At 40.4% G+C, this 26,042-nt stretch overlaps 1 protein-coding gene across 1 annotated transcript in view; it reads left to right on the forward strand.

Moving 5' to 3' along the window:
• Positions 1-26,042, forward strand: part of PIK3AP1 (phosphoinositide-3-kinase adaptor protein 1) — a 144,114-nt gene that overhangs the window by 110,387 nt on the left and 7,685 nt on the right. Inside the window, 6 exon segments of the mRNA XM_020996851.2 lie at positions 509-574; positions 2,673-2,878; positions 7,886-7,958; positions 11,379-11,534; positions 21,278-21,348; positions 21,938-22,056. Of these exon segments, the coding sequence (XP_020852510.1) occupies positions 509-574; positions 2,673-2,878; positions 7,886-7,958; positions 11,379-11,534; positions 21,278-21,348; positions 21,938-22,056 (691 nt within the window).

A 26,042-nucleotide genomic window follows, 5' to 3' on the forward strand; every position in this document is an offset into this window, starting at 1 on the left:
TATTGCCTAAGGGATGCATTCATCTTGTGAAATTCGTCCCAGGAATTGCAAAAAAGAAAGTTCTTTAATCCCATAAGAGTATTTCCCTAGTGTTCTATGATTATAAATCTCAGGTAAGACTATGAGTTGTTAGACCAAGCTTTGAGGGGTCCCATAATTGCAGTATACTTCAGTTAGATGATCAAAATTTTGTTCTTCTTTGCTCACTTCATGATTTTGCTCATTTGTTTTCTTTTCCCTCTCTGCCTTTGTCTTTCTACACTGGAGAAGTACTATTTGTATGTTTCTCTTCATTGAGAAATCCCTCTATTTGTTGCCTCTTTCCATTGGACGCCATATTCCTGTGATGGACTTACTATGGTTTTTTTTTAGGGTATTTTTTTTCTTTAGGGCAGGACAGCATTTTATCTGATGTGCACCCAAATTATAAGACATTTTATAGTTATTCCAGGAGGAGGATTCTCTAGAAGTTTGCATTGGCTTTTATGTAGTGTTGTTTCTTCTTTAGTATTTGCAGATAAAAGTCAGGAGCGGCCTGGAAATTTGTATATTTCTTCTGAGTTCATGAGAAAAGGTAAGATGGGAATCTTCCCTCGATTAGTATTATGTCTGTTCCTTTTTTTGTAAGGTGGGATCGGGAGGAGTATTTATTATTGTTTTAAAAATTATTTCCAGGCTTAAATTTAGCCTGTTTTCTATGGCTTCTCACTTATCCTCACAGAAGACACTTAGCATCCTTCAAATGAGTGAAGTGGTGAGATGAATGTTGTTGAGAATTAAAGACAGTCTGAACATGGAAGCCCCATCACAGTCACATCCTTTTTTGCAAGTGGATTGTCATTGTTCTCAAGATTCAATAGAACAGGGCAGAGGTTGGGAAGAGAGGGCAGGATAGTATAACAATCACCTTGAAGAATCATCTTTGACTGAATAGGGTCTCCTCTATCACATATTACTTTTTTAGATTAGGTTCTGATCCATGGCTTCCTAGGAGATTAAGGTTTGAAGGAGTCTGTTGACTACTTAGATCCTTCTACCTCTAACACTCATTTTCAGAGTTTCATAACTCCCTAAAAGACTCCTTTTGCTTTCTAACCTCATCACAAGCCACACTCTCTCATGATTTTGTTCTCATTCAGCAAACATTGAAGACTCATTATGGAATTTTTTCCATTTTAAAAATTCTGAATTTAATAAATATCTATTAAAATGAGCCACTCCATATACACTGAGGAACAGAGAGTATTGTACTATGAATCTCCATCATGTACTTGCTTTTCAAATATATAAATTTAGTATGTAACTTTGAAAGCTGTCCTACTTATCTATGATTACTTCTATTCTCTTCTGTGTATTTCAAAAGCATTTTTTAATGTTTCTCTTTTCTTTCTTTTCCTTTTCTTTCTTTTTGCCAACCCTATTCCTAGCTTCCCCCTCTCTCCCAACTCCAATCCTCCCAAACTGAGAAAAAAGACAGACAAAACCTTTGTAACAAATATATGTAATCAAGAAAAATAATTCCTGTATTAGCTGTGCCCAACAATGTATGTCTCATTCTTCAAAATGAGTCTGTCTCCTCTCTATCAGAGGTGGGTAATATACTTTTGCTCATTGGTTCTCTGAAAGTATGTTAGCTCTTACATTGATCAGAGTCCATAAGCCTTTTAAAGATGTTTGCTTTTATGTATATATTTTTACATTGTATAGATAGTTCTCCTGGTTCTACTCACTTCACTTCATCTAAGTCTTCCCAGGTTTCTCTCAAACACATCCTTTTTACCTTTTCTTATGGCACAATAATATCCCATGGCATCCATATACCACAATTTGTTCCATTGCTCTCTAGTTAATGGGTACCCCATTAGCTTTCAGTTCTTTTCTGTAACTTGAAGAACTGCTATAGACATTTCTGTACATATGAGTACTTTTCATCTTCCTTTGATCTCTTCGGAGCAGAGGTCTAATAGTAATGTTGCTGGGCCAAAGGGCATACACAGTTTAGTGACTTTGGGGCATAGTTCCAGATTTAAGCACTTACTATGTGCAGTGCTCTATGAAGGGAACTGAAGGAAGAGGTAAAGATAGATTAACGCATGGCTCCTAACTCAGTCATCTCACAGTGATTTTGTTTTATTGTCTAATTGTCCATAGACTGCCAGTTGCCTTTTTTCTCCTTCCTTGCCCCTGTTTTGTATAAATTCATAGGGTTTCAGATTTAGAATTGGAAGGGACCTTAGCGATCATCTAATCCAATCCCTTTATTTTCCAGTAGAGGAACCAGGAAGCTCAGAGAATGTAAGTGGTTTGCCCAAACTCACTCATGTCGATAAGAGGCAGAACCTGGATTTGAACCCACCCCACATACTCTGACTCCAAATCCAGCCCACTCCCCACTGTACCACACCATCTCTTAGTGTTTGATTTGTTCCACCTAGGGTCTATATGGCAAGTTTTGGGGTTTTTTTCCGATCTATTTTTCAGAGTCATTCTCTTGTAAGCTCCTTGAGGGCAGGGACTGTCTTTTGCCTCTTTCTGTATCCCCATCGCTCAGCACAGTTCCTGGCAGTGTAGGTGCTTAATAAATGTTTATCGTTTGATTGTTCTTATGTTACCCAGCTGTCTACTTTTCCCTGGTGGATTCAAGTGCATGTGTGTGAATTGTCTTTTCTCAGAGTCACTGGTCAGGCCGTGGAGGGACAGACCCCAGTCAAGCATCTATGATCCATTTGCTGGCATGAAAACTCCTGGCCAGAGACAGCTCATCACCTTACAGGAACAAGTCAAGCTGGGCATTGTTAATGTGGATGAGGCTGTTCTCCATTTCAAGGAGTGGCAGCTGAATCAGAAGAAGAGATCAGAGTCCTTTCGCTTTCAGCAGGTAATTTCTGCTTTCCATGTGCTTGCCATGATTAGAGCTACAACACCCAGAATGGAGAGCTGCTGCTAGCTGGTGGCTGGTTCGGTAGCTTTCCTTGTTGCTGAGATATGCCGAACAAGGGGCACTAACTGTACAAAAGCCCCTCCTGCAGCCCCTTCACCTCCATGGTCTCCCATCAAGGACAACTTTAGCAGAAATGAGGAGTAAATAAAGGAGAAATTCCACTGCTTTCTAGACCTGATCCTGCTCTCTGTGACTCAGGTTAGGAAACTGGCCTCCCCTGCAGTCACTGGGCTGTGGCTTTATGTCTCCTAGAATATAAACCCAGGGCAGGCATCTGAGAGTCACTGTTAACACAGCAGGAAGAAGCAGCCTAAGTGGCTAATTAACTTTTGCTAGCACTGATAATGCCAGCTAACGAGTGAATGAAAAATATAAATACGATTGGCTAAGCACTGTGCTAAGGAGATGGTATAATATGGAAGATGACCAGCATTATCATAATAGTAATAATACCTAGCATTCATAGAATGCTGACTATGTTCCAGTCACTGTGCTAAACATTTTACAATCATCTCATTTGATCCTCGCAACAACTCTGGGAGGTAGGTGCTATTATTATCCCTATTTTATAATTAGGAAACTGAGGCAGACAGCAGTAAAGTGACTTGCCCACGTTCGCACAGCTAGTAAGCATATGAGACTGCATTTGAACTCAGGTTTTCTTGACTTCAGATCCAGTGCTTTGTGCGCTATGGTGCCACCTAGCTGCCTAATCATAAAGTCATTCAGTATTAGTAATATTAAATACAAGTGATAGGACTTTTATTTTTGTATTCAAAAGTTTTGCAAATTGGGGGCAGCTAGGTGGCACAGTGGGTAGAGCACCAGCCCTCAAGTCAGGAGGACCTGAGTTCAAATCCAGCCTCAGATACTTGACACTTACTAGCTGTGTGACCCTGGGCAAGTCACTTAACCCCAATTGCCTAAAAAAAAAAATTACTGAGTGTTCCCCCAAAAAATCTACTTTCTTTAACCCTTTAATGTTTTTTTAGAAATTTGCATCATTTCAAAAATTTTTTTTAAATGACCCATCTTTAATTTAATAATTTATTGTAAATTTGTGGGGTTTTTCTTGCTCTGAAATTTTGGTGACAGATATTGCATCATGTAACCATGTAGTATCATACTGTAAACAAGTCATTACACATATATATTCCTGCTGATGCGTGCTGGACTTCCCGACAATGTGCTTGCCTGCCAACACTTTCTTCTTAAGACCTGTTGGTGGACTTGACCACTGATTGGTTTTAACTTGCATTTTGTGTGTTTATTTGGAAAATAATAAAATCACTATGACTTTAACTCTGTTACACAACAGATGAAACATGTACAAATGATTTTTCAAAATTTCCTTCACTTCTTTCCTTATGTTTCCCCTGCTCCCCAGTTGCACCCAAGGCTACTACTCCCCCCTATCTTTCCAGCACCCCCCAGGGGGAGATGTTGTCTACTTTGGGAATCTGTGGTCTGGAGTCAGAAAGACCTATGTTCCAATCCAGCCTCAGACGCTTGCTGGCTATGTGACCTTGGGCAAGTCACTTAACCCTGTTTGCCCAAGTTTCCTCATCTGTCAAATGAGCTGGAGAAGGAAATAGCAAACCACTCCAGTATCTTTGCCAAGAAAATCCCAAAAGGGGTCACAGAGTCAAACATGACTGAAAAACAACTAAACAGCAAAAATTGTACAATATATAAAATTAAATATTGTTATTAATAAATTGGGTTATTATTTATAATGTCAACATGGAAGTATTTCTCTAGTGGCATACTCCAGAGCTCAGTCTTGGTTCAGTTCTGTGCTGCATTGATAATAACTTAGATATCATATAATCGGATGTGTACTTAAGGATAGCTAATGCATTCAATGATAGCATCAAGATTCAGAAATATTTCAACAGGCTGAAGCTCTGGGCTAAATCTAGTAAGACAGAATTTAAGAAGAATAAATTTAAGTCCTTCATTCAGGTTATAAAGAGTCAAAGCACAAAATGAAAGAAATGTGGCTTAACAGCAGTTCACATGAGAAAAAAACAACTTAGAAGTGTTAATTAATTACAAGCTCAGGATGAGTCAGAGTGTTATGTGGCTGCCAGAAAAGATCATAGCCAGAAAAATACATAAGTTTTTGGTGTGAGGAGTCCTTCCCCCAGTTCTGATCACAACCCTTCCAAACCCTCTCCAGCTTTGTAGATGGCAATCGTGAATTTCTGTAGCTAAAAAAAAGAAAAAATCATCTCTTGGTGCACAAAGCATCTTAAAACAGTGCTTTGACCATGTCCCACTTTGGCACAAAATCTTTCAGTGTCTCTCAATAGTTAGTTACAGGATAAAGTCTGAATTCCCTAACCTGGCCTCCTCAAGCTTTGTCCCACCCTCCTTTTCCTGATTATTTCTAACTATGTCTCCAACAATACCCCTCCATCCCTGCCGGACTTAGCTCTCTCTGAGCCTGCCAGGCCCTCCCCTGCTATTTTTTTTTTCCTTCTACACCTTTGCCAGTCACTTAATAAATATTTACTGATTAAATCGTCAATGGTTCTCTGACCCTAACTGGATCCGGTTGACTCCCTTTAGGGAGCAGGCAGGAAGCATAGACAATGCCCTGAGAGCTTGATGTTTTTAAAAAAAAAAAGCCCTGCCCAATCATGCGCTGATGTGCAGCAAACTTTCCTGCGTGGGGATCATACCAGGTTCTTGCCTCTGAACCGCCCCCTCTGGAATCTTCAATCCCCAGATGACTCTGGAGGCTCTTTGAATTGTCTCAGCCCTTCTGATCCCACGTTACATTGTTAGGACCAGCTTTTAGCACTTCTGACACAGATGTTTCCAGCATTCCTTCTCTCTCCCTGGCAGGATGCTCCCCTCTAAAACATCTGTCTTTCTCTGCACTGGGTTCTGGAACCTCAGGGTCTGCCAGCCCATTCCCACCTCTTCAGTGGCTCTCTGATAACCCCTGACTTGCCATTACCTTGTGGTAGAATAGCCACTATGTCACTGGAGCTCTCTGCGAAAAGGATCCTAGGGCCGATCAATCAATCAACAAGCATTTATTAAGCATCTGCTGTGTGCTAGGATCATAGCTGGAAGGCACCTTAAAGGTCATATAACCCAATTTACAGATGTGGAAACTGAGGCCCAAAGAGGGGAATTGAAAGACTATTTACTCTGTACAAGGCACCCAGCATGAAAAGAGGTTGTAAGACATGGCTGTAAGACTCTTAAGAAGAGTTTTCAATCTCTCTAGGGCAGGAGTTCTTAACATGGTTGGAATTCATGAACTTTGATGGGGAGAAATTATATCTTTATTTTCACTAACCTTTGGATTTCCGTTGTCATCCTACATATTTTATTTTATGCATTTTAAAACATTATTCTAGGGCAGCTAGGTGGTGTAGTGGATAGAGTTCGGGCCTTGGAGTCAGGGGACCTGAGTTCAAATCCAGTCTCAGACACTTGACATTAGCTGTGTGACCCTGGGCAAGTCACTTAACCCTGATTGCCTCACCAAAAAAAAAAAACCAACAAAAAAACAAACCATCACTCTGAGAAGGGGTCCACAGATTTCACCAGCCTGCTAAATGGGTTCATGGTACAAAAAGGTTAAGGACCCCTGGTCTGGAGAGATGAGATGTGCACATAAGGAAATAATTGGAATCAGAATCTCAGTGCCACTCTGAATTCCTGTAGTACAAGTAGCACATGTTGGGTGTTCATCCAAAGCTACTTTGTACTGGGAGGCAGTGTGGTGTGGTAGTAAGGGTGCTGAGCTGGTACTCCTGAGAGATGGTTTCAAAACCTATCTCTTCTGTTTATTAGCTGCTTGACTTTAGGCAGGTCATTTGGCCTCCATGAGCCTTAATTTTCTTATCTGTTCTACCTATGTCACGAGTTGATTATGAAGAAAATGCCTTAAAGCAACCTAGACACGTGAGTTGTTGTCACAGGTATTATTATCATCATCATGTAATCCACCCCCTTCATTTTAAGATGAGGAAACCAAGGCCCAAGAGATGGAGTAACAAGCAATACCCATAGGTTGTAGCAGTCTTGGGACTGGAACTCTAGCCTCCTGCTGACTCCCAGAAGCTCATGGGAGAGGTGAGATTGTAAGGGAAGCCTTTGAGGGGCAGCTAGGTGGCACAGTGGATAGAGCAGGAGGCCCCGAGTTCAAATGTGACTCAGACACTTATTAACTGTGTGACCCTGGGCAAGTCCCTTAACCCTGATTGCCTCCCCTCCCCCCAAAGGCAGGGTTTATATAAGTGTAGATGAAGAAGCAAGGTGTTTCTGGCAGAGGGAATGATGGGAGCAAAGGGTCAGAGACAGGAATGTAAAGAGTCCGTTTGGGAACAATAAGAAAACTATTCTGGCTAGAGCTAAGGAGCTTATGTAGAAGAGTAGCTGGAGATAAGGTTAAGGTTGAAGAGTCTGGTAAAGGCCATAATTCAAACAGTCTTAAATGATAGGCTAATGAATTTCGACTTCATTTCAGGGAAAGTCTCTTGTTTAGCTGTTTTCAATTGTGCTGACTCTTCATGACCCCATTTGGGGTTTTCTTGGCAAAGATACTGGAGCCATTTCCTTCTTCAGCTCATTTGACAGATGAGGACATCGAGGCAAATAGAGTTAAGTGACTTGTCCAGGGTCACAAAGCTAGCAAGTGTTTGAGGCAGGATTTGAACTCAGTCTTCCTGACTCCAGGCCCAGCACTCTATCCACTGTACCATTTAGCTGCCTGAAAGAATCTTACTTTGGGACATAAAAAGAATAAAAGTCTGAAAGTGTTTGCTTTTTTCTGATTGAAAGCCACCTGTATTGAGCCCTGTTAATTTTATTTCCAGAGAAATAGTTCATTTTTAAAAAATTAAGTCTGCCTATAGCCTTGGTGCCATGAGGATAATGTCAGAGTATATATTAAAAATAAATTTATTTTCAATCTTCTAGGAAAATCTTAAACGGTTACGAGACAGCATAACTCGAAGACAACTTGAGAAGCAAAAATCCGGGAAACAATCAGGTATTACTTTTTATTTCAGACAATGTTTAGGTCTCTGGTTATAGTAGAAAATTTTTAAAAATTAATGTAGTATGTAAATTAATGTAGAATGTAAATTCAGGATCACATTCCATGGTTTTGGGCCTTTGGAATTAGTCATCATTCAAGTCAAAACAGCGAATTCTCCCCCCCCCAATAAAGCAGCAAGTGATGAAGGAGCATGGGATAAATGATTAAGTGAAAACGACAGCGGGTTCATACATTTTAAAAGCAAATATGTCTTGCACAACATCAGGGTGCAACTGGAATTGTTAGTGTTGATGAGACAGCAGTCTATTTCCTCTTGCAAGACCAGGAAGACAACAACTTTATCTCTAATGTCTGCGCTTCCCTATAGGAAAGTCTGAAGTGATTAGAATTTTTTAAAAGGGGGAGGCCAGGCAGACATCCATGGACCATTTTCTAAAAAAGTCATCAAGAGGCCCTATATCTCTGGAAAGATGCCTGTCAAGATCTTACCTAAGGGACCCTTCTAAATTCCATGACCCTTATTAAAATGTTCCTTTATGGGTTGGTTTCATTATAAGTGGTAGTATATCTTTCTTTGAAGAATCCTAATGTACTATCGACATGTAGCCTGCATCTCTTGACTTCCACAAATTCCCGGCTTCCCTTTGTCTCTGTTGGCGCTGAGGATGGCGAAGGCCTAACCAATCAACAAGTGTTTATTAAATGTCCACTCTGTGCCAGGAACTGTGCTTAGCCCTGGAGTTGTAAAGAAGGGTTCCTGTCCTCAAGGAGCTTACGTTCAACTGAGGGAGACAACGATGTGCTGGAGAGCACTGGTGGGGGAGGACAGAGAGGCAGGAAAGGCTTCATGCAGATGAATTTTGAGGGATTTTGAGAGGTTGAGGAGAGGTCATGGAGAGCAGCAAGTGAAAAGCCCAAAGACAGGAAATGGAATGCTGTATGTGAGGAAAATCTATAAGGTCAATTGGTATAGATAGTAGCATGTGTAAAGGGGCAGCTAGGTGATGAGTGGATTGAACACAGGATCTGGAGTCAGGAGGACTCATCAAATCTGGTCTCAGACACTACTGTGTGACCCTGAGTAAGTCACTTAACAACTGTCTGCCTCAGTTTCCTCATCTGTAAAATGAGCTAGATAATGAAATGTTCTTTGCCAAACACACACACACACACACACACACACACACACACACACACACACACACACACCCAATGGGGTCATGAAGAGTTGGACACAAACAAACAAAAAAAAACTGCAAAGAGTATGTAAAGCAGAATAATGTAAGGAACTGGAAAAATGGGTTGGAGTCAGTGGTGAAGGGTTTTAAATGTCAAACAGAAGAAGAGCATTTAAACGCCAAGTGGATGAACTCAGCTCATTAGCAGCCAACCAGGGAGCCAGAAAATTCCCATTCAAAAGGTAGAACTGAAAATGAGCACAAAGCAGTGAATGAATCTGGGAATTAAGACTTTGTCACTCTCTTGATACACATAAACACCAGGTCTTTACTGTTCAAATATTTGCTCTTATATCATTCTCTTATTAAAATGGAAGCAGTTTGGGTTTCAGTGTGTTTCTAGTTCACCCCTGGAAAAAGAGAGTCCAAAGTCAAAATTTATTTAAAAATAAAATTCTAAGTCTAGAAATGTTCATTTTAACATCATCTTGTGCTTAGAGTGTGGGCCAGACTTTGTTTCTGGAAAGAATGATGCACAAGGCAATGGGGCTCCCCCTCTGAAATACAATCGTGCTTTTAATGCCCTCTAGGGAAAAACTTTAAAGCTTTGCAGACCACGTCTTTGGGTTTAATGTATCCTCAATTGCTGTTTTCACACGACAGATACCATACTTCTTAGCAAGCTCCTGACTGGCCCAAGCTGCTTTGAATCCCAGCAACTGGGTGCTCCTCTGCTTTGAAAGAGCACCTTTAGCCACACCCAAAACCAGGGGAGGGAGAGGCTGCAGCCAGCCGGAACTTCCTGGGTTGTAAAAATCTATTTAGCCAAAGGCACACAAGAAATCTTATACCTGCAAACAGGACCCACCCTGGTGCCTTGGGAAGGCTTGATGGTAATTCTGACGCTCTGGAAACTGGCAGTGGTATATTTGACCTCTTGCTTTGGCTTCTCAGTGTGTTTTCTGCAGAAATTAGTGATCTCAGAGGCATTTGTCCTCTGCCAGGAGAAGTGGTCATTTTCCCTGAAGGGTCAGGCAAGGTTCCAACCTGATTCTGGGTAGAAATCTGGAGAAGGGGGAGATAGAAAGAGAGAGAGAAAGTGAAAGAAGTGAGTTATATGGGGTCATCTTTATAACAATATACTTAGTAACTCCTCGTTGGATTGAATAAAAGCCAGTGGAGAGCCATGATGTTAACTATTAGTCCACGTTTAACTCTTTATTGAATAAGGGAACTCTAGTTCCCTAGTGGGAACCCAGCAATACTGTGGCTCAGTCTTGGAAGTCTGTGCACCTGTGAGACTTCTCTTTAAGGTACAAGTTGTTAACTTACATTTTTGTGTTATGAACCACTCTGGCAACCAGGTGAATCCTAGGGATCCCATCTGAGAATAACATTTTAAAATGCATAAAATAAAACACACAGGGTTACTTGAACTCACTAATTTCTGCAGGACATACATCGAAAAACCAAAGCAAGAGAAATTATGTCCAATTATAATTAAATGCAATTATCAAAATATTTTAAAAATTAAGCTTGCAGACCTCAGGTTAAGATCTCCTGCTTCATGGTGCTATAGCCCCTTCTGGGTTATGATAATGAAGGAAGACCACATAGTGTTAGAAAAGAACCCTCCATTTTTAGCTGAAATACTTGTTCTCTTCCCAAAGTCACCTCCTCTACCCTTCCCTGCCCATTTTTCAGGATCAATCGAGAAAGGTATTCTCTAGGAAGCTAAGAGTTTGGGTTGTTTGGGGGGGGGGCGTTCATTTTTGTTTTTAATTTTTGGTGCAGGGAGGCAGCTAGGCACGGTAGATAGAGCTCTGGGCCTGGACTCAGGAAAACCTGAGTTCAGATTATACCTCAGACTCTTACTAGCTACACGACCCTGGGCAAGTCATTTAACTTCCTCGCTATAGAATAAGAGAAATAATAGCACCTACCTCCCAGTGTTGTTGTGAAGATCAAATGAGATAATGTTTGTAGCACAGTGCCTGGCACATAGTAGGTAGTTCATAAATGCTTATTCCTTTCCCCTTTTAGTGACTGTTGTGAGCATAATAAACATGATAGAATGTAGGCTCCCTTATAGAACATAAGTTCCTTCAGGGCAGGGAATGTTTCCTTTTTGTCCTCATATCCCCAGTGCCTGGTACATTCTTGATAAGTGCTTGTTGTTTGGGATAGATATTTGGTGTTCCTGCCTAATTCTCACTTTTCCTTTTGATTCTAGACTTAGAGATCACAGTTCCTATTAGACATTCTCAGCAACTCTCTGGAAAAGTGGAGTATGGAATCTATGAGAGTGGCCCCAGGAAGAGCATCTTACCACCAAAAAACACATTACGCAGAGGTGACTGGAAAACAGAAAGCACTTCAAGTACATCAAGTAAGCAGGGGTTAGGATTGGGAACGAAGGTGGGGAGTGGAGGGTGGCTGGACAGCCTTTTGTCTTTGGTTCAGCTGGGTGAGTCAGGCATAACTGGGTGTCCAGCATCCATACAAGTCATGAGACCATCTGGAAGGGAACTCAGATGCTGTCCAGTCTGACCCCCTCATTTTTCAGATGAAGAAATGAGAGTCACAGGGTCACTCAAGGTCACACAGGTGGTAAGCTTCAGCAGTGGGATGGATCATGGATGAGTGTGTGAGTTTAAAGCTGCTTCCTTTTCCTCTTCCTAGCCTAAGAAATGAGCATCCTCTAATTATCTTTCCCAGGGGCCTGAAGGTATTTCGCATGCATTGCATTTGGTCAGGATATAGGTTGGATGTTTTCCCAAAAGCTGACTTGCACAAACCTGAGCATAGCCTATAGTTGTGGTCTTAGAGGGAGGACATTTGAAGTGATGGAGAACATTGATGACAAAAATAAATTTAAAAACTTTTATTTGAAATAAAAGATCTAAAAAACTGTACCCAAATCATATAAAATATATCTTTTGAGTGTGAATTATTTTTAAATGTTCATATGTAGTTTTCCTTTTGAAGAAATCTCATTTTAAGGGTATGGCCTATATTTGGACCAATATGGTATCTGTGGAAAAGAAATGTAGAACAATGGATAAAAGGCCAGCCTTGGAGTCAACAATACTTGATATTAAGTGTTGCTCTGACATAGCAGTTGGGTGACAATAAGTCGCTTAATCTTCTCAGTACCTTAGACAACTCTTTTAAAATTGCAAGTTATAGATGAGTTGTCTATCTACATCAAAGGAAGAAATTTCCACAACAGGAAAGCCTGTTTGGGAAATCCCAAGTCTGGACCAAAAAATCAAATAAATACCCAAAACAACATTAGCCTATTTCTTTCATCTCTCCACCAAAGTTGACTACATAGCAACCATTTTATAGATGGCTAACCCTTGGCTTTTAATGGGAAAGTAACTTGAATAAAGTTAGAGTTAGGACAAAATAAAGCAAGGCATGAACTTCAAGAATAATAACATTTTAAGCTAGTGAAGAGATTAAGGAGGAAACTTGTTTTTGACCAGAAAACTTGAATATAGTGCCTGGCATAACAGGCAACCCATAGCACTATGTAGATGAGAGCTATTGGCTTTATTAATCTATCAAGTGAGGCTGTGAACTGACTGTCCTGATGTACTGGCCTGACAAATGCATTTGATTATGTTTGCTCTTCATCAATAAACTTTATGTTCTTCATCAGAAAAGTGATAAAAGAGTCAGAGGGAAGCTAAGCAATAGTAAATTTCAGTAGCTAACCTATTAAATTATTCCTCTGGAAAATCATAAGGATTGAAAAAATGGTATAGCTCAGGGTACATGAGGGAGCATTGTGAAATTGTAGAATGTCCGAGACAGAAGGAACCTCTGTGGGTGTTCTAGTTCAGAGGAATATAAGGGAACCAGATGAAAATGTAATTGGGAGATATTTTTTAAATTTTTTTTAAAGAATATTTTATTTTTCCCCCCAATTACATATAAAGACAGTTTTTAACATTTATTTTATTTTTTCAAATTACATGTAAAGACAATTTTTAACATTCATTTAAAAAAATTTTTGAGTTCCAAATTTTCTCTCTCCTTCCCTCACCTCCTCCCTTGAGAGGGTAAATAATTTGATATAGGTTATATACATTCAATCATGCAAAACATATGACCATATTGGTCATGTTGTGTAAGAAGATACAGACAATTGAGGGATATTTAACAAAATAAATAAAAATACGATAGCATGTAGATAATGTTGACATATGATTTTCCAAGTCAATATGAGCGGACAGGGATCCTCATGCAGGAATTAACAGCCCCTGGTTTCTAATTGACTTGGACACCATTGGTCTACTCCAAATCCTCCTTTTGTAGATAGAGCATCTGAGGCCCAGAGAGGTGATGTATTTGTCCTAAATCACGCAGTAAGTTAGTTGCAGATTCAATACTAATACCCAAGTCTTCCAGTTCTCAGCCCTGTGTTCTTTCTACTATGCCAATATAACAATGTCTGGCTTAGCTATCATTACAGCCTTCTGCGAGAAGTCTCTATGTAAATTTCTTGCACACATGATTTAATCCAGTTACTACTGAACAGAGATAGTGTGCCAGCGGATAGAGGGCTGGGTCTGGAGTCATCAAAGACCTGGGTTCAAGATACGAAAATGAAAGGGTTTAAGGTATATTGTCAGTGAGCCAAATAAAGTTTAGGGTGAAGAAAATGTATCAGTAGATTTTTTTTTTAATTACACAGAAGAAAGAAATTTGGAAGGGTTCACAAACAGGACAGTTTTGTTTCTTCCTTGTTAAATTTAATATGCACTTTTAAAAAACAAATTGTATATAACATTAGCTCACAGTTTCATATAGAAACCTCTTTTTTGTCCTTCTTTGTATATTAGATGTTTGCATTTGTTGATGACTTTTAAAAAGTTTACAAAAACAGAAATGAAAAGTTAGTGGGATTAAGGAAGGACATTCTTTTTTTCTTTTAGAATAATTGATGTGTTTTACATAGTGCTAGATTGTAGAGAACCTTAAATACCTTGTATTTTATCCTCATAACGATATTGTTGTTGAGTCATGTCCGACTCTCCATCGCTTGATATGGGGTTTTCTTGGCAGAGATGCTGGAGTGGTTTGCCATTTCCTTCTTCAGTTTATTTTACAGATGAGGAAACTGAGGCAAGCAGGGTTAAGTGACTTGTCCAGAGTCACACAGCTAGTAAGTGTCTGAGGCAGGATTTGAACTTAGGAAGAAGAGCCTTCCTGACTCCAGGCCCAGCACTATATCCACTGTACCACCTAGCTGCCCAAGTCAGTAGAGAGCCCCATAAAACTTTTGAGCAAGGGTCAGGCAGGGTTCTTAAGAAGATCATTTTGCCAACTATATGAAAGATGAATTGGAGTGGGGATAGACTAGAAGCAAGAAAACAGATTAGCAGACCATTATAATAGTCCCAAAGTAAATTATTTTTCCTTTGTGTTTTATCTTGATAGCATTTTGTGCCTAGGTAGGAAAGAATTGATTTCTGGGAGCAGTAGGTATTGTGGTTTGATATAGAAAAAAATATTCCCTGTTGCAGGATACTTGGTTACTGCCAAAGACTTTTATTTTAGCTTGACTGATTAGAGGATGTTGTTGACTTGGCCAGTTTCCTTCCATGCCATGACCACAGATGGCATGCCAGTTCCAGCTAGCTGTTGTGAGAACATGACATAAGGCCTAACCAGTAAAGAGAGATTGGTAAACTCATCACTGCTATTGAAGAGCCAATCTGGTAGCAAGCAGAAGCAATACAGCTGAGTCCTGCCTCACAGCTGTTCCACACAGACCTAAAAAACAAAGCAGACCAAGCCCTGATCAGGCAATCCAAGAAGAAAAAAATCCCAGTGAGTCATTTTTCCAGCCCAGGTTGGCACAGGCAAAGGTAAAGAAGAGAGGTCTGCAGACACTGGGGAGGGGGCCTACCTAGGAAGAGCTACTACAAAGTATTCTGTCACAGAGAAAGGGTGTGCACCAGGGCAAGAAGAGGTCCCAGATCCAACACAGAAGGGCCTGACCAAGGGGCAGGACTCAGGAATAAGTGCCAACCAGTAGCTCAGTTGCTCATTGCCCCAGGCCCAGGTCACAGAACCAAGGCTGACTGAGGAGGAGACCTACTGTTGGGGGTCCAGGCTGAGTATTGGTCATGGGTCCTAGGCTGTGTACTAAGCAAGAATCAGGTTCACACACAAGAGCAGCTGTGTGGCTGTGACCCCAAGAGCATAGCAAAGTTGTAGTTCCATCCATTAGTGCAGTATGAAACTTGCGCTGGAATATCAAGGCAAGGATCCCAGATCACAGAGGAGCCTGCAGTCCTGCAACTCTGATCCAGCAGAATTTTCTAGCTGGCTGATAGTGGTTTAGTACAGCAGCAGTCTACTGGAATTCCAATCAGAAGCAAGCCAACAGGAGTGTTGTGCAGACCCAAACCCAGGTCAGTAGCTTGGAACTCCTACCAGGAGGGAAGTAATCAGATTTTGCTTTGGATCAGATCACTTTTGGAACACTGAAAGCTTGCAAGTCCCCAGCCTGAGCTGTCTCTGAGATTCTTGAACACAATCTCAATACCTCAAGAAAGTGAAAGTGGGACCCTAGAGAACACAAGCTCAGCTCAGACATCCCCTCTAGAAGTGTGCGGAACCCACCCCTAAACTCTGAAACAAGGAAGTAAAGTAGAAGAAAAAGCAAAAAAAATTCCCACCATAAAAAAAGTATCCTGGTGACAGGGACATTGAAGACACAAACCCAGAAAAAGAGAATGATTCCAAAGCATCTACAAGGAAAGCCTTAAAGAAAAGCACTTTGAGGGGCGGCTAGGTGGTGCAGTGGAGAGAGCTCTATCCTTGGAGTCAGGAGGACCTGAGTTCAAATCTGTCCTCAGACACTTGACACTTAACTAGCTGTGTGACCCTGGGCAAGCTACATAGCCCTGATTGCCTCACCAAAAAGCAAAAAAAAAAAAAGAAAAGCACCTTGGGCACAAGTTCAACTCAAATTCTTGGAAGAGATGAAGCAAGAGTTTTTTTGAAGTATAAAATTATTTAATAAATGAAATGAGAGTGCTAATTGAAAAAAATTAGAGCTATAGAAGAAAGAATTGAAAAGGGAATTAATAGCTTAAAACAAGAGGTTCAAAATATTAACCAAACACTGAACTCCCTGAAAATTAAAGTGGACCAAATAGGAGATAATTATTCCATGAGATAATAAGAAATAGTAAAATAAGATCAAAAGACTGAAAAATAGAAGATATAAATTATTTCATAGGAAAAACAATTAACTTGGAAAACAGACTAAGGAGAGGTAATTCAAGAATCATCAGAGTATAACTTATGTGATGTTTTAAAAAGCTGTGTGGGACAGCGACCCCAACCCAAATTAAACTCAGAGACTTCTCAAGGTGGAAAGCAAAGGTTACCTTTATTACAATCTAGGGAGATGGCTGTCTGCTCCTCCAATACACTGTGGAGAGAGACAGAGACCCGAGTAACAGGGGCCGCCTTATAAAAACAATTCTCCGCCCACCATGCAAAGTCTCCACCCACCACTATCCCATACCCCCTTGACTGGGGGTGGGCTTGCATTCTAACTGGGAGGTGGGGCTTACATTCTAGGCACTTGAAATTCAAAGACAAGGAAAGAGGCGGGACACCAAGGGCAAACAGCTCAGGTTGGGGTTGAAGCAAGGCTTATTCTTTCTGTTAAGTGCTTAAAAAACAGGGTCTGAGTGGGGGAGGATTTTGAAAGTCGTAATCAAGAATTATTTGACCCTTCAAGGAGCCTTCACTTCTGAGAGTTCATTTCTCACACTACCTTCTGAACTCATTACCTTAATTACACTGAGAAGTCTTCACTGGGACATCCCGTTCAGAGCCTAGACATCATATTTAAAGAAATCACAAAAGAAAATTGCCCAACACTCTTAGAACTGGAGGGCGAAGTAGAAATAGAGAACACATCACATAACTCCAGAAAGAAACTTCAAAATGAATATCCCAGGAACATCATAGCCCAAATCCAGAACTTCCAGATCAAAGAAAAAAAATACCACAAAAAAAAAAACAGAAAGAAAAACTTCAAGTAGTAAAGAACCACAGTCAGGTTTACACACAGTTTAGCAGCGACCATTATAAAGGATCAGAGAGCTTGGAATATAAATATTCCAGAGGACAAAAGATATAAGCTTACAATCAAGAATAACTTATCCAGCAAAACTGAGTAGAAAGAATCCTAGAGAGGTAAAAAATAAATCTTTATTGAAATAGAGTACTTCCAAGCATTCCTAATCAAAAGACCAGAGCTACCTAGAAATGTTGAAATGCAAACATGTGAATCAAGGAAAATGTAAAAAGGTAAACATAACAATCATAAGGAACTAAACAAGAATAAAATGTCTAATTTCTAGTATGGAGAGATGATAGATGCATCACCTCAGGACCCTATCCTCATCAAGGGTTGAAGCAGAAGTCTAATTAGTTATAGGGCTAGGGAGTAGTTCTATCATTTTGGGATTATCTTAAATGAAGAATGGAAAGGGAGAAAAGGAGGAATATACTAGGGAAGAAAAGAGAGAGGAAGGATGGGGAAAATTATAAACAGGGTACACAAGTAGCTATCTATAAATGGCAGCCTGTATAAATAAGTAGGAAGGTTTAGTGATGAGGTTTAGGGGTTTAGGAGTGCTGGGACCCCAAAATCACAACAAGCGGTTCCTGCCAAAAAGAATTTGACCCAAGCCTTCTTTCAACCGAAGATAAGGTTTATTAGAATATCTGCCATATTAGGCAGGCTCTTAAAGGAGTCTGAACATTGGCTAGATTTTAAGAATCTGAGCACCTTAATGGTGACAAGGTGGACATTATATATACAGAAAGACTGTGGGAGGGATCTAGGAGTGGCCAAGTAGTTTGGGGTCTAAGGAGGAGGAGGGGTCTAGGGAGATCTGAATGGGAGTGGCCAGTAAGCTGGGGTGAACAGAACTCCTGGGACCTGGACCATGTGGCCAAAGAAGAATGGAGCCTAGCTATGATTAAGGGGCCACAGAGAGGTAAAACAATGGAAGGCAAGGCTAGGTTAAAGGTAACAGAGAATTGGGAGATTGGGTGTAGCCAAAATGAAAGGCCAGTTGATGGGATTATAGCCTCAGGGGAAAGCTAGAGATTTGGCCATGTGGGAAAATCCAGGGTTTTTCTTTTTTGGGGTCTAGATCCCATCCTCACCAACAGGAGCAGGCAACATTTGAACCTCACTCTCACCTGAATTGGTCAAAAGAGTGAAGAAGATAGATATGCACACTATAGGGTACAGAAATATATTTCATTCAAAAGGGAAAAGAGAGAGTAAGAGGGAGGGCATATTAAGGGAGACATTAGGCCTAAGCAAAGCAAACTCTAAGTAAAGATTGACAAAATAGTTATAAAATATTTATAGCTACTCTTTTTGGTGTAGTAAAGACTTGGAGACTGAGAGGATACCCATCAATTGGGGAATTGCTGAATAAGTTACAGCATATACATATGATTGAATAATATTGAGCCGTAAGACATGATATAGATGGTTTCAGAAAAACCTGAGAGGATTTATACGAATTAATAAAAAGTGAAGTGAGTAGAACCAAGAGAACAGTTTATCTTAACAATATTGCAAAGAACAACATTAAAAGACTTAGGAACTCTGATCCACACCGTGACCAACCACAATTCTGGAGAAGTATGGTAAAACATGCTATCCACCCTCTAATAAGGAGGTGATAGATTCAGGGCACAGACCAAGACATTTTCCTTTTGTATGTAGTCAATGAAGGAATTTGTTTTGCTTGACTATACGTGTTTGCAAAAGGGGTTTTGTTTATCTTTCTTTCTCAAATGGGGGCTGTGAGGGTGAGGAGGATTTTGAGGTAATTGAAGAAAAGAAAATTTAATTGAAAAAAAAGAAAAACCAATGCAAAGCATATACTCTATGGTCAATCAATAATGAAGGTTGTCATTATTATTATTATTATTATTACCTATAGACTATCAACTTAAGGGACAGCCTAGTATAGTGGAGAGAGCACTAAATTTAAAATCACAAGCTATGTGACCATTGACCAGTCACCTAATCCCTCTGAATCTCAATTCACTCTCTCTCTCAAGGACTGGCCAAAATAGGTCCCTGCCTAAGCATCACTTAATGGGGTTTTTTTGTGCCCTGATGGCTCAGAGTGAATGCAAATAGTAATTGTTTCTTTTTGGGCCAGAAACAACCCTAATGGTCTTCTCCTCCCGGTTTCATATATATGTATATATATTTTTTTTTTTAAATTAAAGGGGCCATCCCTTGACTCACATCTTAACTGGCCTAATTACTGAATGGGCCTTGCCTCAGGCAAAGGGACAACTTGGAAAGACCTTAGCTTAAAAAGGCCAAAGTCTCCCACTGCTTCTGGGCCATCTCCAGTCATCCTGATCTATATCTTGCCACTGGACCCAGATGGCTCTGGAGGAGATAGTGAGGCTGGAGACTTTGCACAGGCCTCCCTAGCTTAAATCCATCAATTGCAAGTCATAGCATCATCTTCCTGATGTCATGGTCCTCTTCAAAAACAAAGGACAAACCACAGTTCCTTCTTCTATAAAAAAGGGGCTAATAGTATCTGTGTGTAGTAACTAGCTACCTCATAAGGTTGTTGTGAAGATCAAATGAGTTAATGTACGTAGAGTGCTTTTTCAACCTTAAAATGCCACATTATTATTGTATTGGTTATATGTATGAGACAGCTAGATGGCTCAGTGGATAGAGCTCTGGGCCTGGAGTCAGGAAGACTTGAGTTCAAATCTAGCCTCAGATACTTACCTCACTATATAACCTTGGTCAAGTCATTTAACATCTGTTTGCCTTAATCTACTAGAGAAAGAAATGGCAAACCACTCCAGTATCTCTGCCAAGAAAACTTCATGGACAGTATGGCCTCTGGAGTCAAGAAGAGCTAAAAACATCTGAATGACTGAAGAGATAGATAGATATATACATACACATACACACATGTGTGTATATGCTTGAATATTCTAAGTCAGGTATTATTATAGTTTGAGATCTATGGAAAAACAATTACAAATTCTACCTGGTTCTAACTAATCTCCATATTGGAGGAAGAAAGGGGAAAAAAGGCCTTCCAGACCCTAGTGAGTGGCCCATTTATTAGAGCTATATTTGGTACAACAAAATTGTAGCACAGAACAAGAATTTGAACAGTTGTTTGGAATTCACCATAATGAGATTTGACGTATGTAAAATAGGACATCCCTTAAAAGCAAGCCTTATATTGGGATAGATAAAAGGCTATGTATTCCTTATTCTGAACTAAGAATTTGAGGATTTAGAGCAGGAAGTTTCTCAGAGATTACCTAGTTGCAGTCGTAAAGTGATTTTTCTCACAGGTAGTAAGTGTTTCTTGTTGTTTGGTCATTTTTCAGTCATGTCTGACTCTCCATGACCCCATTTGGGGTTTTCTTGGCAAGGATACTGGAGTGGTTTGCCATTCCCTTCTCCAGCTTATTTTACAGATGAGGAAACTGAGGCAAACAGGGTTAAGTGACTTGCCCAGGGTCACACAGCTAGTAAGTGTCTGAGGCCAGATTTGAACTCAGGAAGATGTCTTCCTGACTCCTGACCCGGCACTCTCCATTGTGCACCTACCTGCCCTGTACATTAGTACTCATAAACAAAAACAGACATTGAACTCATACATAAAAGCACAAACTCCATGCTATTTACTTTTTCAAAAGAGGTACTGACTTTGACAAAATGATATCGTTATTGTTTTATTTGCTTCTTTGCCATATTTTCAATTTCAACTTATATTTCTCAGATGCAGAAAAGCCAGTAAATAGCTGAGGGCCATCAATTATAAGTGATCATAAATAGAAGGGAGTAGAGGGCATCGGATTTGTCTAGCTTTAAGCTGGAAACAATGCAAAAAAAATAAAACTTCAACATAAGGCAGTCAATTTGGTTACACACAGATATACACGCCCCTTTTCTTAGAAACAGGAAAAGCAAAAGCCCTCACCCATAAGTAAATGTTTGATTTCCTTTTAACCTACGTGATTCTACATCTGGCTCAGCTGGGTTTTTTTTTTTTTCCCATCAATCAGGTAGCAATAGTAACCGTTCCAGCACACGAAGTGTCCTCAGTGTCAGCAGTGGGATGGAAGGTGACAATGAGGTAAGATTGGGATCCTGTCTCACTCATCATAAAATTTTGGTTTGAGGATGATTTAAAATTCTGTTTCTCAAAAGAGCAGTTTGGTTTAATTAGTTTTTTTTTTAAAAGATTCCATAGAACCTTCCCCATAAGTAAAAGGGTTTGGGTAGTTCAAGAAAACCAAGGGCTCAGTCCTTGTCTTCATGGTGACCATCATAAGTGACTAGGCGACCACACTGCCCATTGCTAGGTCAGTACCAGACAGTTATCAGAACTGGTGGATGACCTTGTTAGCAATAGTTGGACTTTCTGGTATCTATCCCTTAGGTCATACCTCTAGATTGTGGTCAGGGTCTTTCTGGTGTCACAGCTGCTGCTAATCGTTCTTACCTTATTCCTGATTAATTTCATCTTGAAATTGGAAGACATGATAGTTTTGTATGTATGTGTAATGTCTGTGTGAAGCAGCCAATCAGGTCTGCAAGCCACTCTTCTATAAATTCCTGCTTATTGGCCCCAGGGAGACTTAGAGACAGTAATCTCAATCCTACATGAGTGGCTGAAACTTCATTTCCCCCCCTTTTCTTGCTCCTGATTTTGCTTCTTGAAGGACAATGAATTCCCAGAAGTTAACAGAAGCCGTAGCCCAGGTCCCCAGCACGTGGAGAGAGCCCCCTTCAAGTCACTTGAAAGGCCTCCCAGGATACCTCCACGAGCTGCCTCACAAAGGTAAGCTATGCCAGGACACTCAGTGTGTCTCAGTTGAGGAAACAGAGCTTTGATCTCATAAGAGTAGATATAAATGGAGGGGAGGGAATAAGAATTTATTTAGTGCCAGCACTGTGCTAAGTTCCTTACCAATGTGATCTCATTTGAATGGATGATCTTTCAACTAAAATGTCCACACCTGTTTTGTGACACAAGGGTCACAGGTTTGATAAGCCACACTGTAACTGGTAGAATTTTAAGTATAATGTAATCATTTATTATAAGCATAGACTAGTGGAAAAGACTTAGCATTTGAAGGCAAGAAACCCAAGTTTTAGTGCTGATTCTAATAGTTACTATGTAATTGACCTTCTCTGAACCTCATTTTATCATCTTGTGCTATGTTCTGAGGACGGTCAACAGGCATTTATGAAGCATTTACTGTGTACGAGTCAATCAACAGGTATTAAGTGCTTACTTGAGGGCCAGTTAGGAGGCAGCCAGATGGCTCAGTGGATGAATCACTGGGCCTGGAGTCAGGAAGACCTGAGTTCAAATCTGGCCTCTTGCGTTTACTAGCTGTGTGACCCTGGGCAAGTCACTTAACCTCTGTCTGCTTTCATCCCCTGGAGAAGGAAATGGCAAACTACTTCAGTATATTTGCCAAGAAAACCACACGGACGGTATGGTCTGAGAAGTCACAGAGTAAGACGTGACCAAACAGCAATGTGCCAGCCAAGCACTAGGGAGACCCAGAAAGGCAAAAATAGTACCTGCTCGCAAGGAATTTACACGTCACTGGGAGAGATGATAGTTAATACATCGGTGCATACAAGATATCTAAGGGTGAGGTTAAAAGGTAGCCTTAGAGAAGGCAACTTTAGCATCTGGAGGAACCAATGAAGTCTTCTTACACAAAGTAGCATTTGAGCTGAGTCTTAAAGGAAGCCAGGGATTCTGGAGAGCATTCCAGGCAGAAGGGACAGCCAGCGCAAAAGTATGGAGATGGGAGATAGAATGCTGTGGGCAGAGAACAAGAAGTAGTCCAGTGTGATTGGATCATGGAGTGTGTGGAAGGGAACGACATGGATGTACACTGGAATAACAGGAAGGGACTAGATTGTGAAGAATTTAACATTCCAAACAAAGGATGTTAGATTTAATGTTGGTGGTATTAGAGTTTATGCCAGTTTAAAAATTGCTTAATTCTTAATTAAACTCAAATTTAACAAATTTATATTTAATTCTGGTGATATTAGGGAGCCGCTAGAGTTTGCTGAGTTGGGGGGATAGGGGACAGCAATGACACAGTCAGATCCATGCTTTAAGAAGATTTACTTTGGCAGCTATGGGAGGATGGATTGAATTAAGCGGTGACCTGAGATGGAAAGACCAATTAGAAGGCTATAGTCCAAGAGAGAGGTGAAGGCCTGAACTAGATTGCTGGCTATGTGAGGGGAGAGAAGAGAACACACATGACAAAGGTCGTTCAGAAGGAAGTTACATCATTTGGCAGCTATTTGGATATGTGGGGTGATTGAAAGTGTGGAGTCAAGGATGGCATTGAGGTGGAGAACCCGTGTGACTGGGAGCGTGGTGGTGCCCTTGATGGTCATAAGAAATTCAGAATAGGGGGAAGGCATTGGGTGAAAAATAATGAGTTCAGTTGTAGACATGTTGAGATGGGGCATGTCTAGGGGCATCCAGTGTGAGATGTCCAATAGGCAGTTGTAGATATGTGACCAGAGCTAAGGAGACTGTTGTTGTTGTCCAGTCATGTCCAACTCTTCATGATCCCATTTGGGGTTTTCTTGGAAAGATACTGGAGTGGTTTGCTATTTACTTCTCCAGCTCATTTTACAGATGAGGAAAAGAGACAAACATGGTCAAGTGACTTGCCCAGGATCACATAAATAGTAAGTGTCTGAGACTGGATTTGAATTCAGGAAGAAGAGTCTTCCTGATTCCAAGCCCAGTGCTTTATCCACAGTGCCACCTGACTGGGGGCTGAATATATAGCCCTGGAAATTATTTGCATGGAACTGAAAACTGAATCAATGAGAGTTGATGAGATTATCAGCTGAGATAATATATAGAAAAAATAAAGAGGGCCCAGGAAAGACCCCCACAGTTGGTGGACATGACCTGGATAAAGATTTTGCAAAAGAGACCAAGAAGGAGCGATCAGACAGGCAAGAGGAGAATCAAGAGAGAGCAATGTTGTGAAAACCCCAAAAGGGGAAAAAGGAAAGAAAAGGTGGAAAAGGTGATCAACAGTTTCTGTTCTGTTGAGAGGTCAAGCATGAGTATTGAGAAAATATCGTTGATATGGCAAGTCAGAGAACACTAGTAACTTTAGAAAGAACAGTTTCAGTTGGATAATGAGGCTGGAGGCCAGACTTCAGAGGGTGTGAGATCATAGAAACAAGGAAGGAGAAAGGAAGTGGTAGCACTGACTATAGAGAGCTTTTTCAAAGAGTTTATCTGAGAAGGGAAGGAGATACATAGGATGATAACTAGCAAGGAGGTTAGGATCACAGGCTTGGGGAGATGGGTATTTTTGTAGGTAACAGAGATGAAGCCAATAAACAAGGGGAGACTGAAGATTAGGGAGGGCATGAAGACTCTTTGCTGGAGAAGACAGGATGATGTCAGAGGTGTTAGATGGGTAAAAGGGAGAAGAGGAAGTCCTCAGTGAATGAACTCAGTGTTTTCAGTCAAATATGTATATAAGATGAGATCCTCAGCTAAGAGTGTGGGGAAAGGGGTACTATTGGGAAGATTGTAGAGAGAAGCAGTTTGGAAAAGCCATTGTGGTGAGTGGGTAGAGAATAAATTAGAAGTTGGATCGCCTTGCTGTGGTGAGGGCCCAGTTGAGTTTGGATAACATAAATATGTAGTGGATGCAGTCAGTGCAGGCTCCTGGCTTCCTCTAGCTTTATTCAGCAGTATTTGAATAGGAACAAAGGAGGAAGATGGTGACAGTAATCCATGGTTGGGATCTAGTAAAGAGGATCAGAAAGAGGGTGAAGGGAACAAGCGTTTGAGAAAAGAGCTAAATGTATTGTTAAACTACAAAATTGGGAAGGGAAGGAGAGTGTGACCAACATAGGAGCAATTACATGGGAAAGTAATGAAGGATAGGGGGATTAGAGGTCCTAGTGAGAAGGGAAAATGAGGTTAGGAGTCGTAAGGCATAGGGAAGAACTTCAAAAAGCTTACAGTGCTAGAGAGGCAGTTTTGTACAATAGAAGGAGCACTGGATTTGGAGTTAGAGGTGCTGAGTTCAAGCCCATTTTCATACTACCTCTGTGACCTTGGGCAATGAATTTAAACTGTCTGTGCCTCAGTTTCTTTATCTGTACAGTGAGTGGGATTGAACTAGAAGGTTTTTGAGGCCTCTTCTAACACAAATATTTGATAGAAATAGGAGCAATGATGTACTTATTATTGAAATGTCTGTATTTTAATGTATTATGAAAATAATTTATTTTAAATAATGTTTATAGAAACATTTAGTATAAATTTAAGTTCCCCAGTTAACAGGTTAAACAATGTATTATGGAGAATTAATAATACTTTATGTCTATTAGGTGACTTTGGTAAAAATCACTTTATTTCTCAGTTTCCTTATTTGTAAAACAGAGTTTAAAATAGCAGTGCTACATACTCCACTGGTTGAAATGAGAATGAAATGAGATAATGCACATGGCAATATTTCTGAAAGTATAAAGCTCTATGTAAACATAAGGCATGGTTATTAATGTTGAAGTTGCTATAAGCAAGGGGCAGCTAGTTGGCGCGGTGGATGGAGCACGGACCTTGGAGTCAGGAGGACCTGAGCTCAAATCCGGCCTCAGATACTTGACGTTTACTAGCTGTGTGACCCTGGGCAAGTCACTTAACCCCATTGCCTAAAAAAAAAAAAAAGTTGCTCTAAGCAGCATCGCTGCTCTCTTATGGATCTTTCCTATTAGTGTGTAACCTTTTTGTGGGCAAAGACCTTT

The sequence above is a fragment of the Phascolarctos cinereus genome, unplaced genomic scaffold (assembly GCF_003287225.1).
Source record: "Phascolarctos cinereus isolate Bilbo 61053 unplaced genomic scaffold, phaCin_HiC Scaffold_3;HRSCAF=262, whole genome shotgun sequence".
In the NCBI taxonomy this organism is placed as follows: domain Eukaryota; kingdom Metazoa; phylum Chordata; class Mammalia; order Diprotodontia; family Phascolarctidae; genus Phascolarctos; species Phascolarctos cinereus.